This window comes from Budorcas taxicolor, chromosome 8 (assembly GCF_023091745.1).
Source record: "Budorcas taxicolor isolate Tak-1 chromosome 8, Takin1.1, whole genome shotgun sequence".
Taxonomy (NCBI): domain Eukaryota; kingdom Metazoa; phylum Chordata; class Mammalia; order Artiodactyla; family Bovidae; genus Budorcas; species Budorcas taxicolor.
The window spans coordinates 87557667-87572823 of NC_068917.1; the positions used below are offsets into that span (position 1 = coordinate 87557667).

Here is a 15157-nt window from a genome sequence, read left to right on the forward strand (position 1 = left end):
CAGTCCTTTCAACAAATGGTGCTGGGAAAACTGGATATTCACATATGAAAGAATTAAGATGAACCCTTACTTCATACATCCTAAACAAAAATTAATTGAAAATGGACCAAAGTCCTAAACTTAATAACTACAACACTTTTTTTCTTTTTTATATTCTTAGTTTATTTTTTAGATTGCATATGTGAGTAATAACATACAGTGTTTGTCTTTCTCTGACTTATTTTACTAAGGATAATTATTTCAAGGTCCATCCATGTAAAACTACAACATTCTTAGATGAAAACATATGGAGGAAAGCTTCATGATATTGAATTTAGCAAAGTTTTCTTGGATATGACATCAAATGCATAGGCAACAAAACAAAAAATAGATGAATTGGGCTTCATCAAAATTAAAAACTTAAAGTGCACAGGATGGGAGAAGGCAATTGCAAATCATATATCTGATAGGCAATTAATATCCAGAATATATTAAAAAATCTTCTGCAACTTAGCAAAAAGCAACCGAGTCAAATAAAAAACGAGGAAAGGGTTAGAATAGACATTTTTCCAAGGAATATATATAGATAGCCACTAAGTCCATAAAGATGCTCAACATCACTAATCATTAGGGAAATGCAAATTAAGACCACAGTGATCATGGAGTTTCAGTGGAACTAAATTTTTGCCATTAAAAACTGATATTATATTGGACTATACATTGAGAAATCAATCAAAATAGGAAAAAATGTACTTCAAATTTAAAAAAAAAAAAAAACCCATGAGACACTACTTCCCACACATTAGGATGGCTATAAAGAAGTAGAAACAAACAAACAAAACCCAAATCAGAAATAATGTGCTGATGAAGATGTGGAGAAATTAGAACTCTTGTGCACTGTTGGTGGAAATATAAAATGCTGTAGCTGCTGTGAAAAACAGTATGGTGGTTCCTTAAAAAGTTAAAAATAGAACTGCCACATGATTCAGCAATTTCACTTCTGGGTATACACACAACAGAAGTGAAAGCAGGGACTTGAACAGATATTTGTATACCCGTGCTCTTAGCCAAATGGAGGGGACAACCTGTGTCTAACAACAGTGAGCAAATAAACCAAATGTGGCATATCCATGCAATGAAGTATCTTAAAGTCTTAAAATGAAGGAAATTCTGACACATGCTATACCATGGATAAACTGAGGACATTCTGCTCCATGAAATAAGCATCACAAAAGGACAAATAATCATGCCACATATGAGGTCCCTAGAGTAATCAAATTCATAAAGACAGAAAGCAGAATGGTAGTTACCAGGGGCTGGAGGGAAGGGGTATTGGGGAGTTAGGGTCAGAATTTCAGTTTGGAAAGATGAGAATAGTTGTAGAGACGGATAAGGTTGATGGCGGCACAATATTGTAAGTATACTTAATGCAATAGAGCTGTCCACTGAAAAATGGTTAAAATGGTAGATTTTATGTTATGTACATTACCACAATGGACAATCCTGCACCTGCATGCAGTACACTTTGTTGAGTAGTAGGTGAATGAATAAACATACACTGGAAGATGATGTTTTTCCCCTGGGTAATAAGGTGAATAGAGCATGTCTTGTCTTCAGATGCTTTCTGCAGAGTATGCAGCCCTACAGTCGTGCTTCGCCAGAGCGCCAGGGTGGAGGGGCAGAGCGTGGGCCATGCAGCTTGGCAGCCCACCCCCTCGCCCCTACAGTACGCCAGGGGTGAGTGGTGAGGTCTTGGACGCTTGCACAGACTCATGAGGAATGGGGCAAACTTGGGGGAATGGGTGTTGAGGCAGGAGGCAGACCACATGGAGGGCCACTGATCTTAGGGTGGAAGAGCACCAAGGCCACCCCCCATTTTTTCTAGGCCCTTCCATGTAAGTTCCCTTTGTTTTCCTTCCCTGACTCACCACTTCTAGGCCTCTGCTTTCAGGCCACCTCAGCAGCGCTCTGCCTCTGCCCAGCCCTGATACTGTGCCAGTTTCCATAGGGCGCTATGGTGCCCAGCCCACTGTACGTGTTGCTGTTTCCCTTTGCTGCCACATGAGCTTCACAACACTTGGGACTGCTAAGTGCTCTTTGGCTACAACACTGCTCAGCACACAGCAGGTGTTCAGTATATGTTGACATAAATATATATTGAAATAAATGACAGGGAGGGAGGACACAAAGATAAGGCAGGCTTTCTGACAGAGGATAAGAGAGAAGTCATAGGGAGAAAGTCTCTTCCAAAGAGAGGAAGAGTCTGGGACCCACATTGAGACATTTTAGTCTGTAATTGGCAGGCAGCCTTGGAAGTGCTTTGAGTAATAGGAAAGTATCTCAATAGACACTTCAGATACAAGAGGTCATGGATGTAGACAGGGGAGTGCTGGAGGGCAGGGGGTGGAGATGGGTGGGGCAGGGTGGCTAGAGCCATCCCAGAGGTCCGCAGTGAATGACCGGGGGTGGAGGATGGGCTCCCATGCCTACTGCGTGTGCTCGGGGTGCCCTGGGAGGTGACCAAGGGGTGGCAGTGCAGGCTCAGGCCCTGGAGAAGTCTGGGTTCCTGGCTTGCTCCTTCCTCTCACTAGTCAGCTGACTTTCTCCATTCAACTGCTGAGCCTCAGTTTTCACTTTCAGAAAATGGCATCAATACTATACCACATCTATTAGTCTCTCAGTCGTGTCTGACTCTTTGCGACCCCAGGGACTGTAACCTGCCAGGCTCCTCTGTCTGTGGGATTTTCCAGGCAAGCATATGGGAGTGGGTTGCCATTTTCTTCTCCAGGGGATCTTCCCAATCCAAGGATCAAACCCCTGTCTCCTGCATTGCAGGCAGATTCTTTACCATCTGAGCCACCTGGGAAGCCCTGTACCTCTCTACAACACCTGTTTATATACCTATCTCTAAAGGGGCAGCAGTAACACCTAAGGTGTCAATGTGAGTGCTGAGTTTGTAATAATCACTAGCCAAGGGATATGTTAAGTGCTTTACAAGCAGCTGGGTGAGTTCTGGTCCATGTCTGAAGAACTAAACATAGTGTACTGTACCTGGTAAGCATTTGATAAATGCTGGGTACCTATTTTCATTATTTGTAAAGTAGGAAATGGAAGTGTCAGAGATGAGGACTGCCCACAGTCAGGTTGGATTCCCCTGGACCACAGTCAAGTTGGTCTCCAGAAGTTTCTGGCTCCAATAGATGACAAGTTGGGGGGATGGGGATATTGCTGGTTTAAGTGCTTCAGTACTGCTACGAAAAGTAGTGAAGCTGTTCGTCCCTCAGTTGTGTCTGACTCTTTGTGACCCCATGGACTATAGCCCACCAGGCTCCTCTGTCCATGGGATTCTCCAGGCAAGAATATTGGAGTGGGTAGCCATTCCCTTCTCCAGGGCATCTTCCTGACCCAGGAATTAAACCCAGGTCTCCTGCATTGTAGGCAGATTCTTTACCACTTGAAGCACCAGGGAAGCCCATTCAGTACTGCCATGGGAGAAGGTAACTCAGCAGTGCCCAGGCCAGGCTCTTTGGGCCTCCTTGCAGACTCTGATCTGCTGGCTGAGCACTGTTTACTTGCACCAATTCACATCAGGGTGTTAATCGTGGACAATGCTTAATAGTTATTCCCTTTCTAGGGCCATCCAGCTCGTCATCAGAAGGATCAGAAGGACTCTGGAAGGGAGGATAACAGCTGGAATTCAGATAAGAAGGTAGTCCAGATCCTGGGCGGCTCACCAATGTGTAAGAGTGTGTGTGTATGTGTGTTGGGGGGAGATAATTCCTTTCTCCTTACTTCCCCTTTCTCCAGCTTCTTTTTCCCACTCTCACCTAGTCCCTCCCAGCTAAGGCCCAGCTCTGGGCATTGCTCAGGCTGCAGTTGAGGGGTCACCTGTAGAGGGAAGCTGGGCAACAACGTGAAGGCAGATTTTGACTCAACAGAAGAGAGGGCTTCAACTGAGCTGCCTACAAGTGGAGCAAGTGACCCTTAGGAGCTGTAGGCCTTGGTAGGGTACCTGTCAGGGATGCTTCTGTGAAGTGAGCTGGACCGGGTTTCCTGCCCAAAATCTGGAATTCTGTGCTTGTGGGGGCCGGCATCTCCTAGCACCATACAGGGACGATGGGGAAGACCAAGAGAGTGAGGGAGCACAGACAGGTTCCTTACTTTGAATTAGGACAGCTCTGCTCTAGCATCTGAAATGATTTCGGTTGCCCAAAGTATGCAGCAGCTGGGTAGCAGGCAGGGGAGAGTCTGCTATAGAATGCCTTGGGGAAAAGATTCCTCAGAGCCAGGGCCTGAACCCCTCACCCTCCACCCCGCAAAGACCCTGACCGTCATAGGTGAGATGAGATGACCGCTAGCCCAGAGCAACGTGGCAGCCCTCTCCTCCTATACCCTTGTTTCTCGTCTTCCTATATCCTTGTTGCCGCCAGCGGAACTCAGCAGTTTGGGACACAGACGGGAGGCCTGGGGCCTGCTGTCCTTACTGCGCATTAGGTCTCCCAGGCCTGGGAGCTCCCACCAGGGCTCCTGGGCAGCTCAAATTCCAGGTAACCTCTTCCTCTTCACAGAGCTGACCCGTGCCGGCATGCTTCTGGATCCTTTGAACTATGTCCTCCTCTGAGGGCTCAGCATCAAGGGAAGTCCACAGATCTTGTGAAGGAGGGAGGGTAGTCCCCAGCCAGGAATAAGGGAGAAAGGGAAGTTGTATTCCAGCCAGAAACTCAGTTGGGAGGGTAGGACGGAGGAGGGAACAGGAGGAACAGCCCCCAAGCTGCACCCCCTGCTCTGCTGCTTATCAGAAGAAACTTAAGAGTCAAGTAGTTGCTCCCCTGCCTTCTTAACCAGGAAGGACGTCTTCCTTCTCCTCCTCTAGGGTCTCCCCCGACACCCAGGGGTCTCCCAGACCTGCTTTCCCCTTGCACCCTCGGGCCACCTTCTACCCGAGGAATCCCCTGACCCACCTTCTTCCAGGTGACGGCCTTCCAGCTCACCTTCTCCCCTTCAGGGGTCTCCTAGCCCACTTTCTCCCTTGGCAGGGTCTCCCCAGCCCACTCTCTCTCCCTGCAGGTCCCCCGACCCACCTTCTCCTGGCAGGGTCTTCTGGTCCCTCTTCTCCCCCAGCACGGTTCCCCCGGACCACTTTCTCCCCCGGCAGAGGGGTACCCCGGCCCGCCTTCCCCGCGGTCCCCGGCCCGCCTTCCCGCGGCGGGAGCGGCGGCCCTGGCTGGCGGGCGGAGGCGGCGCCACCCGGGGCGCTGACGTAGAGGCCGCTCGGCGGCCGGGGGTCCCTTCGGTGGGGCCGCGGCTCCCCGCCCGCCGCCCCCGCGCGTCCATTCCCTTTTGTGTCCCGCGCGCGGCCCGCTCCCCGCGCACACTCGCGCCCTGCGCCCCGCGGGCCGGCGGGCGGCTCCCGGCGCGGCCCTGCACCGCGCGCCCCGCTTTGTGTGGACGCGCCGGCCGGGTGCGCGCGGGCTGTCGTGCGCCCCCGGCCCCGTCCCCGGCCCCGGCCCCGGCCCCGGCCCCGGCCCCGGCCCCCGCCCGGCCCGGCCCGCCCGGCCCGACCCGGGAGCGCAGCGCGGGCCGAGGGGCGGGCGGGCGGCGCGCGAACATGGCGACGGTGCCCGTGTACTGCGTCTGCCGGCTCCCCTACGACGTTACCCGCTTCATGATCGAGTGCGACGCCTGCAAGGACTGGTTCCACGGCAGGTGAGCGCGCAGCCGCCCGGCCCCGGCCCCGGCCCCGATCCCCGGCCCCCGGGCCCCCGGCCCGCGCCCCCGGCCCGGTCCGGTGAGCGCCCTGCAGGCCCCCGCCCGCCGCCTCCCGCCGGCCGCGCGCCCTTTTGTGCCCGGGGCGGGGGCCGGGGGCCGGGGCCGGTCGGGCGCCCCTCACCGCCGCGGCGCACAAAGCGGGTCCGCGGGGGGCGGCGGGCGGGGGCCGGGCCGGGAAGTTGGGGCGCCGAGCAGGCCGGACCGCCTGACAGCGGGCCCGCGGAGGCCGGGCTCCCGAGGCCCAGGCCCGGCGCCTCCCCCGCGAAGTTGCAGGAACTTTCCCCGCGCGGGCCCGGGAGACGCGCGAGTGGCGGGCTCGGACGCCGGCGGGGCTGGGACGGTCGTGGGGCCCGGCCAGGTGGCGGCGGCGCGCCCACCCTCCGCCGCAGCCCGGAGCTCCGGCACCTTGTCCGGGAGGCAGGGACCCCTGCCCGGCCCCAGCGGGGCTCCTGGACCCTGCCGGCCTGCACATCCCCGGCAGGAGTGTGGGTGACAGAATGGTGGGTCTGTGTGGGTGTTGCGGCTTTGCCGCCTTCTCTTTGGCCGTCACGTTTCCCCGTTCCCCTCCTCTGTGTTCCAGACACAGGCCCACCCTGGTTTTGACTTGACCTTCTGCTCTCAGAGGAAGATGGGGTGGGGGGAGGTGAAGCTTGGCCTTTGCCCGTGACCATGACCTGGCCCTGTGCCGAGTTTTCAAAAGCCAGAGGCCCCTTCCCACCCAGAAGTAAGTGGCAGAGGAGGAAGAGGAGGTGATCCTGGTGCCCAAACTGCTCCAACAGGTTCTCCTGTGTTTGGGCCTCAGCGGAACCGCCAGAGGCTGGCCAGGCTAGTGTGCCCTCCTAGGCTCCGGTCTTAGACCCAGCAGGAGCAGGGCTGGGGGCAAGAGACTGCGTGTGTGCTGGTAGGTGGTCCCTCAACTTCCAGAGAGAGGAGCCCCCCCCCCCCCCCCACCCCGGTTTTAACTGTGGATGGGCGAGTGGCCCTTTAAGGTAGGTTGTGTTATCTACTTCTGACAGTTTGCATGTGTGGGGGCTAGGCAGCCAGATGTGACAGGGCTTGCTTAGGTTGGTCAGTGCCAAGCCTGAGTGCCTGTGACAGGGACACCAGTGAGGAGGGGTGAGACTCCATGGGACAGGAACTCCCACCGAGATCGTGGGGCTCCCGGGCTGCCTTCCCAGGACTGTGGAGACCCTGCAGAGTGGTGGAGGCTGGAGTGTGAGTGCTGGGCTCTGCCCAGAACAGTGCTGCTATGCACACCCACCAGTTGGCATCCTCTCAGAGTTCATGGCTGGATCAAGGGTGAGAGCTGCCATATGATCGTTCATGGCTCCTCAGGTCCAGAGATGCTGAGAAGCTGGCTGGGAATGCCCTGAAAGTGGTGGGACCTCCCCCTCCTCCCCCACCCCTACCCAGGGCCTGCAAGCCTGCCCAAGGTGCCCAGGCTGGAGGAGTGTGAGGGCCTGGGAGGACCCTTGCCTGGCTTCCCTCCTTTCAGTTGGGCAGGCAAAGCCAGTTCTGAGCTGGACTTTGAGAAGGGGCGTAGTGAGTGGGAGGAGCGGAGGGGGTAGGGAGAGACCTGGGAATGAGAGCAAGCAGGGGAAAGGGGCTGAGGGCTGGCCGGAGGCGATGGTGACATTTACTGGATTGGCTTCGGTAGAGACAGGGAGAAAGATGCGTTCTGACACCTCAAAGGGGATGTTTTGGGGAGGTCTTATCTCTTTATTTCCTATTTCTTATGTGAAGTCTTTGATTTTATCTGATATACACACAGATCATTTGATCAGCACAGATTCATTTCCACCTATGTGGGGTCACCCTATGGTCTGAAAGGGGCTGTGCTTCCCTTGTGCCAAGGGGCACATCTTCTCTGTATGTAATCAAGGGTCCCTTACAGAAGTGAGTGAACCCTGAGGGGCCAGAACACCTCCTGTAGTCCTTAGTCCCCTGAGTGGCTCAGGGGAGGTGCTGTGATGGGAGAACATGGGGTCAGAGTTTGGGACCATTGTTGGCGAGGCTGGGCAAGGCTATATGCGGCCCTCACACCCCTGGGCAAACCTCCCACCTCTCTTGTCATGACCCTTCTCCACTGTGACAGAAAGGTGTGTGACATAATCCACAATGTTTCCAAATCTCCAGATATTCCTGGATGGATGACCCTCTACTCTTTTCAGATCCATGTACCGTCTGTACTGTTGTTCACTTCATATTCAAACATCTCAACTCACTTTCTAAAAGTTTAAATACTTTGTAACTTTTTATGTTGAGAGAATTTGAAGAGTTACAAAAAAAGGTACAATTTCCCTATACTCCACACCCTGCCTCCCCTGAAGTTAACATCTTATCAAATTATGTTGCAAGCATAGAAACAGGCAGAAACACTGGGGCCACACTGCTAACCAAGCTTCAGGCCTTGGGCAGATTTATTTAGTTCCAGGACCCCACATTGCATTTCACTCTGGTGTCTCCTTACTCTCCTGAATCTTTCTGTTCCAAGGAAACTTCGTATCATTCCCTGAAATAGAACATTAGTATAACTTGCTGTAGACAGTACTTGTAAAAATAAACATAACTGTGAAAGTAACAGGCTCCCTCTTGTTCCACCTGTGACCCTTCACATCCCTACAATGAACCCCCCTTTGGATGGATTGGAAGGGGGTCTCTGAAGTTACTTTCACTCCCAGTGGCCAACTCTTTGCTGGTAGGACTCTAGCAGCAGTGCCGGCTGAGATCATGGTTGGGGCAGTCTCCTACAGGGGAAGAACCTGCTCCCAGGATATGTCCACCATAGCAGGAAGCCTGGAGAACCCTGACTACCCCTTCTGGCATTCTGTGCGGCAGTCTTTCTGCTGGACTGAGCTGGTACTTGGGCAGCCAGGAAGGCAGGAGCTTGTGTTCCACCCTGTCTTGACCATGACTGGTCACTCCTGGGACTAGGATAACTTGTCAACCCAATCTGCCTTCCTTGCACTCACTGCAGTGTCACCTGGAAATTGACTAGGAAGGGATGGATTTTGTGGCTGGGTGTCCTTAGAGCTGTCTTATGAGCAGAACAGATATGGCACTGCTCAGGCATTGGGAACCTTCCTCCTCAATAAGGGTGCCATGGGGCCAAGAAATGGGGGGCTTTTCATGCTTGTGCCTCCTGCCAGACCCTGTGTGTCCCTCCATCCTTGCCTTTGGCAAGTCGTCTGACTGTAGACCAGTAGCTCTAGGGAGTGACCTGGACATCTCACCTTTTCACCATCTTGATGTGAAGAGTCTCTGTGGAAAATAGAAATGATTCTGTTGAAATATCAGAGATCCTGAAGCTTCCTGACCCTCTTTAAGTTCCTGTTGTATTAAGCTTGAAGGGTTTTTGGAAGCATAATCAGTAAAGTTGATTTTAAAGAGTTTGAAAGCTCAGGTGCTGTGCCAGTCCTTTAGAGGCAGAAGTTCCATTTATTCCTCAGCAAGTACTATGGGGTGTGTGTTCTGTGTGGGGTGCAGTGCTAGCTTTGTGGTTTCCTGGGGGTAACAAGGCAGATCCCCTTGCCTCTTACAGGTTTTCTTCTGTGGGAGTCAAACTTGTGGGCTGGGAGTTCCATCCCAGCCTGGGGAGTGTTTCAGAGCCGGAGGAAGCACTGTGTGGGGGCAGGGAGGCTGCATCAGGGACAGCCTGCAGGTGTGGCTGGAGACAGGAACCACTCTGGGGCACTGAGCAGAGCAGTGGTAGGAGGGGACTGAGGACTTGACAGGGATCCTCTGGATGCTGTGCACACAGCTGGGGAAGAGGACAAGGCCAGGAGTCCCTGCCCGGATGAGAGGTGACAGGTGGGACCTAGGGTGAGGACTGGGGTGGGGAGAAGGGTTTGAATTCTACAAGTACTCAAAGGTGGGCTGGCAAGACTTGCCTGATATAGATCCCCTCTGATTCCTGTGTGTTTGTCCTGCCGTCTGGAATCCACATGCCCTCCTCACCAGGGCCCTATCTGTGCCCATCCTCCCCAGGGCTGGTTGGCCTTTGTGGGCTTTTGCCATGTCTTTCCCCCCACCCAGCCTTAAGCTTTTTAGGGCAGATCCTCTTCCTGGGTCCTTGGCCCTCATGGCTGCTCAGTACCACAGAGTGGGATGATGGCTGGCTCTGTTGGCCAGTGAACTACGTGCACTTGGAGAGAAAGAAGGGCTTGCCAGGGCTCAGGCCTCAGTGCCGCAATCTGGGAGGGCAGAGCTGACAATTAAATCTGCCAATGTGAGATCCCTTAATATCGTGGGAAGTGCCATTCGCATGGCGACCGAGTTGTGGCATGTTTGACGTGGTTAGGAATAATGATTTGTCATTTTGAGATGAAGAATTCTCACTGAATGAGCTTAAGAAGTTCCAGAGGAGGTTGGGGGAATGTCCTGCCAAATTATAGAGGGCAGAACAGATATCCCCTGTCCATCCATCCTTTCCAAGTGAGATGAATCTCAAAGGAAGCTACTTGGAGCTCATGGTGATCACCAGAATGTTTGCTTTTATTGAAAATATTGGCCTGGAAGCATGCTTGATGTGAGCCTCTGCACTGCAGCCTACATTTGTTTGGGGCCTCTTGGGCTTAGGTGTGGCTGCAGATGGCCTGAGTTCAGGCAAAGTTTGGGATACTTGAAGTGGACCCCACCACTCTCAGGCACCATCTGTGGGTCCATCCCCTTACCTCTGTGATCATGGCACCTGGCCATGTGGAGGGCCTTTTTCCAAAATAATGAGAAGTTTTGCTGTTAGGAGGGAGTGTTGGCCAGAAAATAATGTTCCACAACAACGTATGCTAGAAGAATCTAACTGCTAAGATTCCGGTGTGGGTAAAGCAAAGCTGTCAGTTGACTTCCAAGTGACTGATGTGAAATAGCACTGCAGGGCTCACCCTCTGTCTGGCCTTTATGGTGTCAGGAGTAGTTCCCAGTCATCCTTTTTTATCGGAGGCCTACGGTGGCCTCCCACTTCTAGCAGAGGGAGAGGGCCCCCGTCTCCTCACCCGCAGCTGGTGTACGCGTCTCTGCCAGAGGTGGGGGCACAAGTGGCATTTGGCATATTCTGGCTCAAGTATGCTGGAAACTCCATACCTGTCCATGGGTTTGAAAATGCAATGTGGATAGAGACATCTTCACAGCAGAAAGGCCACATCCAGTGGCAGGTAGGGAAGCTGGGCTCTATGCAGCACCCTTGGTGTTTCAGGTGTACCCAGCAGCCCCCTGGCCTCCCACTTAGAGCCATGTCTCCATCTCTGCACCTTGCCTTCATGTCTCACTCCAGCTTCATTCCCTAATCCTGTCTGTCTCAGTTCTCAGCTTTTTGGCTTGGTGGTGAGGCTAACAGCACTCTTTGGAATGGGTCTTGGCCCTGTGCTTTAGGGCACAGGGTCTCTTCACTTCCCCCCAAAGTGCTGGGTCATCTGTGGAAAAATGTACTTAGAATTCCAGCCAGTGACTGGCTTTGCCTCTCAGCATAAGAACTGAAGGCCCTTGTAGTGTTTGTCCAGGCAAATGGAGAAACAAGCCTTTCATCCTTTTTTAAAAATTAGGGTGAAATTCACATACCATGAAATTAACTGTTTTATAAGTTTAAGTGTTAGTCGCTCAGTCATGCCCAACTCTTTGCGACCCCATGGACTGCAGCCCACCAGGCTCCTCTGTCCATGAGATTTTTCCAGGCAAGGATACTGGAGTGAGTTGTCATTTCCTTCTCCTGGGGATCTTTCCAACCCAGGGATCGAACCCTGGTCTCCTGCACTGCAGGCAGATTCTTTACTGACTGAGCTACAAGGGAAGCCCCTAGCACACAGTTAATAGCATTTAGTACATTCAGGACATTTCGCAGCTGTCACCTCTGGCTAGGTTGTGAACATTTTTATCACCTCAGAAGAAAACCCATTAGACAACTTCCCCATTCCTCCTCCTGTCAGTCCTGGACAACCAGCCATCTGTTTTCTGTCCCTATGGATTTATCTATTCTGGACATTTCCTATAAATGGAATCATACTATATGTAGCCTTCTGTGTCTGTCTTCTTTCACTTAGCGTAATGTACTTTTAGGATCATCCACATTGTGGTGTGTATCAGACTTCATTGATTTTTTATGGCTGAATAATACTCCAGTGTAAGGATCTACCACAGTTTGTATATACATTTGTCTGTTTATGGCTATTTGGGCTTTTTCCACCTCTGGCTGTTGTCAGTAGTGCTGCTGCGAACATTTGTGTACAAATATTTGTTTGAAGACTTGTTTTCAATTGTTTAGGGAATTGCTGGGTCATATGCTTAGTCTATGTTTAACTTTTTGAGTAACCAGCAAACTGTTTTTCCACAGCAGCTGCACCATTTTACATTCTTACCATCAATGTGGGAGCAATCTGATTTCTCTTCATCCTTACCAACACGTTGTTTTCCATTTTTAAAATTATGGGCGTCCTAGTGGGTGAGAGGTGGTATCTCATTACGATTTCGGTTTGCATTTCCATAATGGCCGATGATGTTGAGTATGTTCTCACGCACTTGTCCATTTACATATCTTCTTTGGAGAAATGTCTGTTGAAACAGGTTGCCCATTTGAATTTTCTTTTTAAAATTTTAACAGTTCTTTATATATTCTGGACAATAGGCCCTTATCAGATACAAAATTTGCACGTGTTTTCCATTCTATGGGTTGTCTTCACTTCTGTGTTAATGCCTGTTGATGCACAAATATTTTTAATTTTGAGGAAGTCTAATTAGTCTTTTTCTTCTGTTGCTTATGCTTTTGGTGTTATATCTAAGAATCCATTGCCAGATCTGGAGGCCATGAAGATTTACCCCTTTGATTTCTTCTAAGAGTTTTACAGTTTTAGCTCTTATGTTTCGTTTTTGTCTCATTTTCAGTTAATTTTTATATATGATTTGAAATATGGATCCAACATCATTTGTTTGCATGTGGATGTCCAGTTGTCCCAGAACCATTTGTTGAAAAGACTATTTTTTCCCTGTGGAAAGTCTCGGTAGCCTTGCTGAAAATTGTTTGACTGTATACCCGAGGATTCTGTACTCTGTTCCATTCCATTGGTCTATATGTCTGTCCTCATGCTTGTACCACACTGTTTTGGTTACTGTAGCTTTGTAGTAATTTGGAAGTGTGAGACTTCCAACCTTGTTCTTTTTAAAATTTTTTTTGAATTTTTGGGACTCCTTGCAAAATCCATATGAATTTGAGAATTGGCTTCTCCATTTCTGCAAAAAAGGGCTTTTGGAATTTTGACAGGGATTGCATTGAATCTGTAGATTGCTTTGGGTAGTATTGACATCTTAGTGTTACATCTTCTGATGTATGAGCATGGGGTGTCTTTCCATTTATTTAGATTTAGGTATTCCCTGATTACTTTCAGCAATGTTTTGTAGTTTTCAGTGTACAAGTTTAAAATTTCTTGATTAAGTTTATCCCTAGGTACCCCGTCCTCTTGGATGCAACTGTGAGTAGGATTGTTTTTGTAGTATCTTTTTTGCATTGTTTGTTGCTAGTGCTTTTACACATTTTAAAAAAAAATCACCTTTTAACATGTGGCAGTGAAATTTCCTGAACCAGACGTTCTTGGCGTGGAGGTGCTGAGGTATGCACACCCTCAGCTGCACGCCTTTGGATGTCATGTGTCCAGAGTGTCTGCATGCCCTGGGAGGGGTGCTACTTTCCTTTTTAATCTTAAGTGTTCATTGAGCCTTCCCTCTGTCACATCCTGAGTTAGGCATTTTTCATACACATGTGGTGGGGGTGCTTCTTGTGTTGTCTGGGGATTGCCATGCATGTCTCTGTATCCTTTATGGTGACCGTTGAGGAAGCTGCAACTGAGTAGTCAGGGCTCGCTGCTGGTCTTACAGTGTATGTGGCCTTGCTGACCTTCCCACTGCCTCTGAGTGCTTGGTAGTGGGCCTTTCTGATAGAGAGGCGAGCAAGCTGAGGCTAGAAAGATCAGCTCTCTGAGGTCAACACTACAACATGATAGGCTGGGACAACAGCAGCTCCCTCTACCAATGCCCCTTCATTGATGTAAATGACAGGGTTCAGTGCCCGGGACCCCAGAAGGCGAGAGTTCCCAGCAGTTGTGAACCTGCGGGTTGGGTCAGCACTCCTCCTTGGGCTGAGCAGGGCATGAGGGCAGAGAATAAGCTCCTGGGATGGTAGTGCAAGCTGCTGACTAAACCACGAGCTTTATGCTGGGGTAGGCCGCTTGCCCAGGAAACTTTGGGCACAGTCTGGCTGGGTGCATCTGGGTCTGGGTCCCTCCAGTAGGGTGCCGTTTTCTGCTTCACATAGAAGTGCAGGGTGGAACTCATTTCTTGTGCTCTACACAGCATGGGCTGGGCATAGGTCCCATGGTACTGGATAAGTGTGAGTGGCTGGATAGGCCTTGGAGACTGCCCTGGGGCCAGGTCTGAGCTCAGAGATGCCTCCCCCTGGGACAGCCAGGCTTGGGCTGGTAATCCCAGACTGATGCATGATCAGCCCAGCTACATGGACTCTGATACTTGAAAATCTTTTTGAAACTTTGTGACTTTGCCTCTCATTTTATCCAGCCCCTAAGAACTGCCCCCAGATCAGAGTCTGGATGTGAATCCCAGCAAGGTTGGGCTGAAAGGGGAGTGAGAAAGTGCTTTTTGGGAACAGTGGGGGCACATAGGCCCTTCCCTGCCCAGGCTCTGTCTCACCACCCTCCTGGGCTGACTTGCCGTCACCTGGAGAGATGACATAGATATAGGTGTTCAGCCCCCATCTCCTGCAGAAGAGGCTGAGGCCTGGGGTCCTGTGCAGTATGACTCTGGGCATCCTGGGACAATCAAGAAACTGCGGCCTGATCCAGTCTGCCTCCCAGATGAACAAGGCCCAGGGAGGTGTGCAGTGAGCTCCCCAAGAGGACTCCCCAGACCCTGTAGGGAGGGAGATCCCACGGCACCCCTTGAAGCAACACAGGGGGTGTGCATCAGAGCTGGGATGGGTTCTCACTAAATATCCTTCTGCTGACGTTTGCAAAACTCCAGGGTTAGTTGCCTTTGTTGGTACTTATGGAATCTCTTTCCTGGAAATTTAAGATAACTATGGCTAATCTCCCAGCTGTTTTGGAGCTATTGCTCATAAAAAAGGGGGTGCCTGGGAGTGGTGATGCCTCATTGCTCCCAGCAAGATACTTTCTGTTATCCCCTTGTTCTTTCAGCAGCTCCCTGAGGGGACTACACTTGGGTCTGCTTAGGAGAATCTGGCTTGGAGAGGGCCAGCAGCCGGCCTGGGTCACTGGCTGATAAGTGGCATGTGGGGCTTTGCCACCCTGCCTTCCCCTTGGCAAGTTCAAAGTCTGGCAGGCACTGCTTCATCCATGCTGTTGGAGGGTGAAAGTCTTAGCTGCTCTTCGGTCTTGTGGTTCTCATGGTACCCTGT

General features: G+C 51.2%; 1 protein-coding gene across 3 annotated transcripts in view; it reads left to right on the top strand.

The window, feature by feature from the left end:
• Nucleotides 1-5568: 5568 nt before the first annotated feature.
• Nucleotides 5569-15157, top strand: part of PHF2 (PHD finger protein 2) — a 90497-nt gene continuing 80908 nt past the window's right edge. For all 3 annotated transcript variants that reach the window (XR_008199810.1, XM_052644692.1, XM_052644693.1), the window contains exon 1: nucleotides 5569-5685. Coding sequence is in view for 2 of the 3 variants with exons in the window: in XM_052644692.1 (XP_052500652.1) it covers nucleotides 5588-5685 (98 nt within the window). In the remaining variant the exon portion in view is untranslated. The remainder of the gene's footprint in view (nucleotides 5686-15157) is intronic.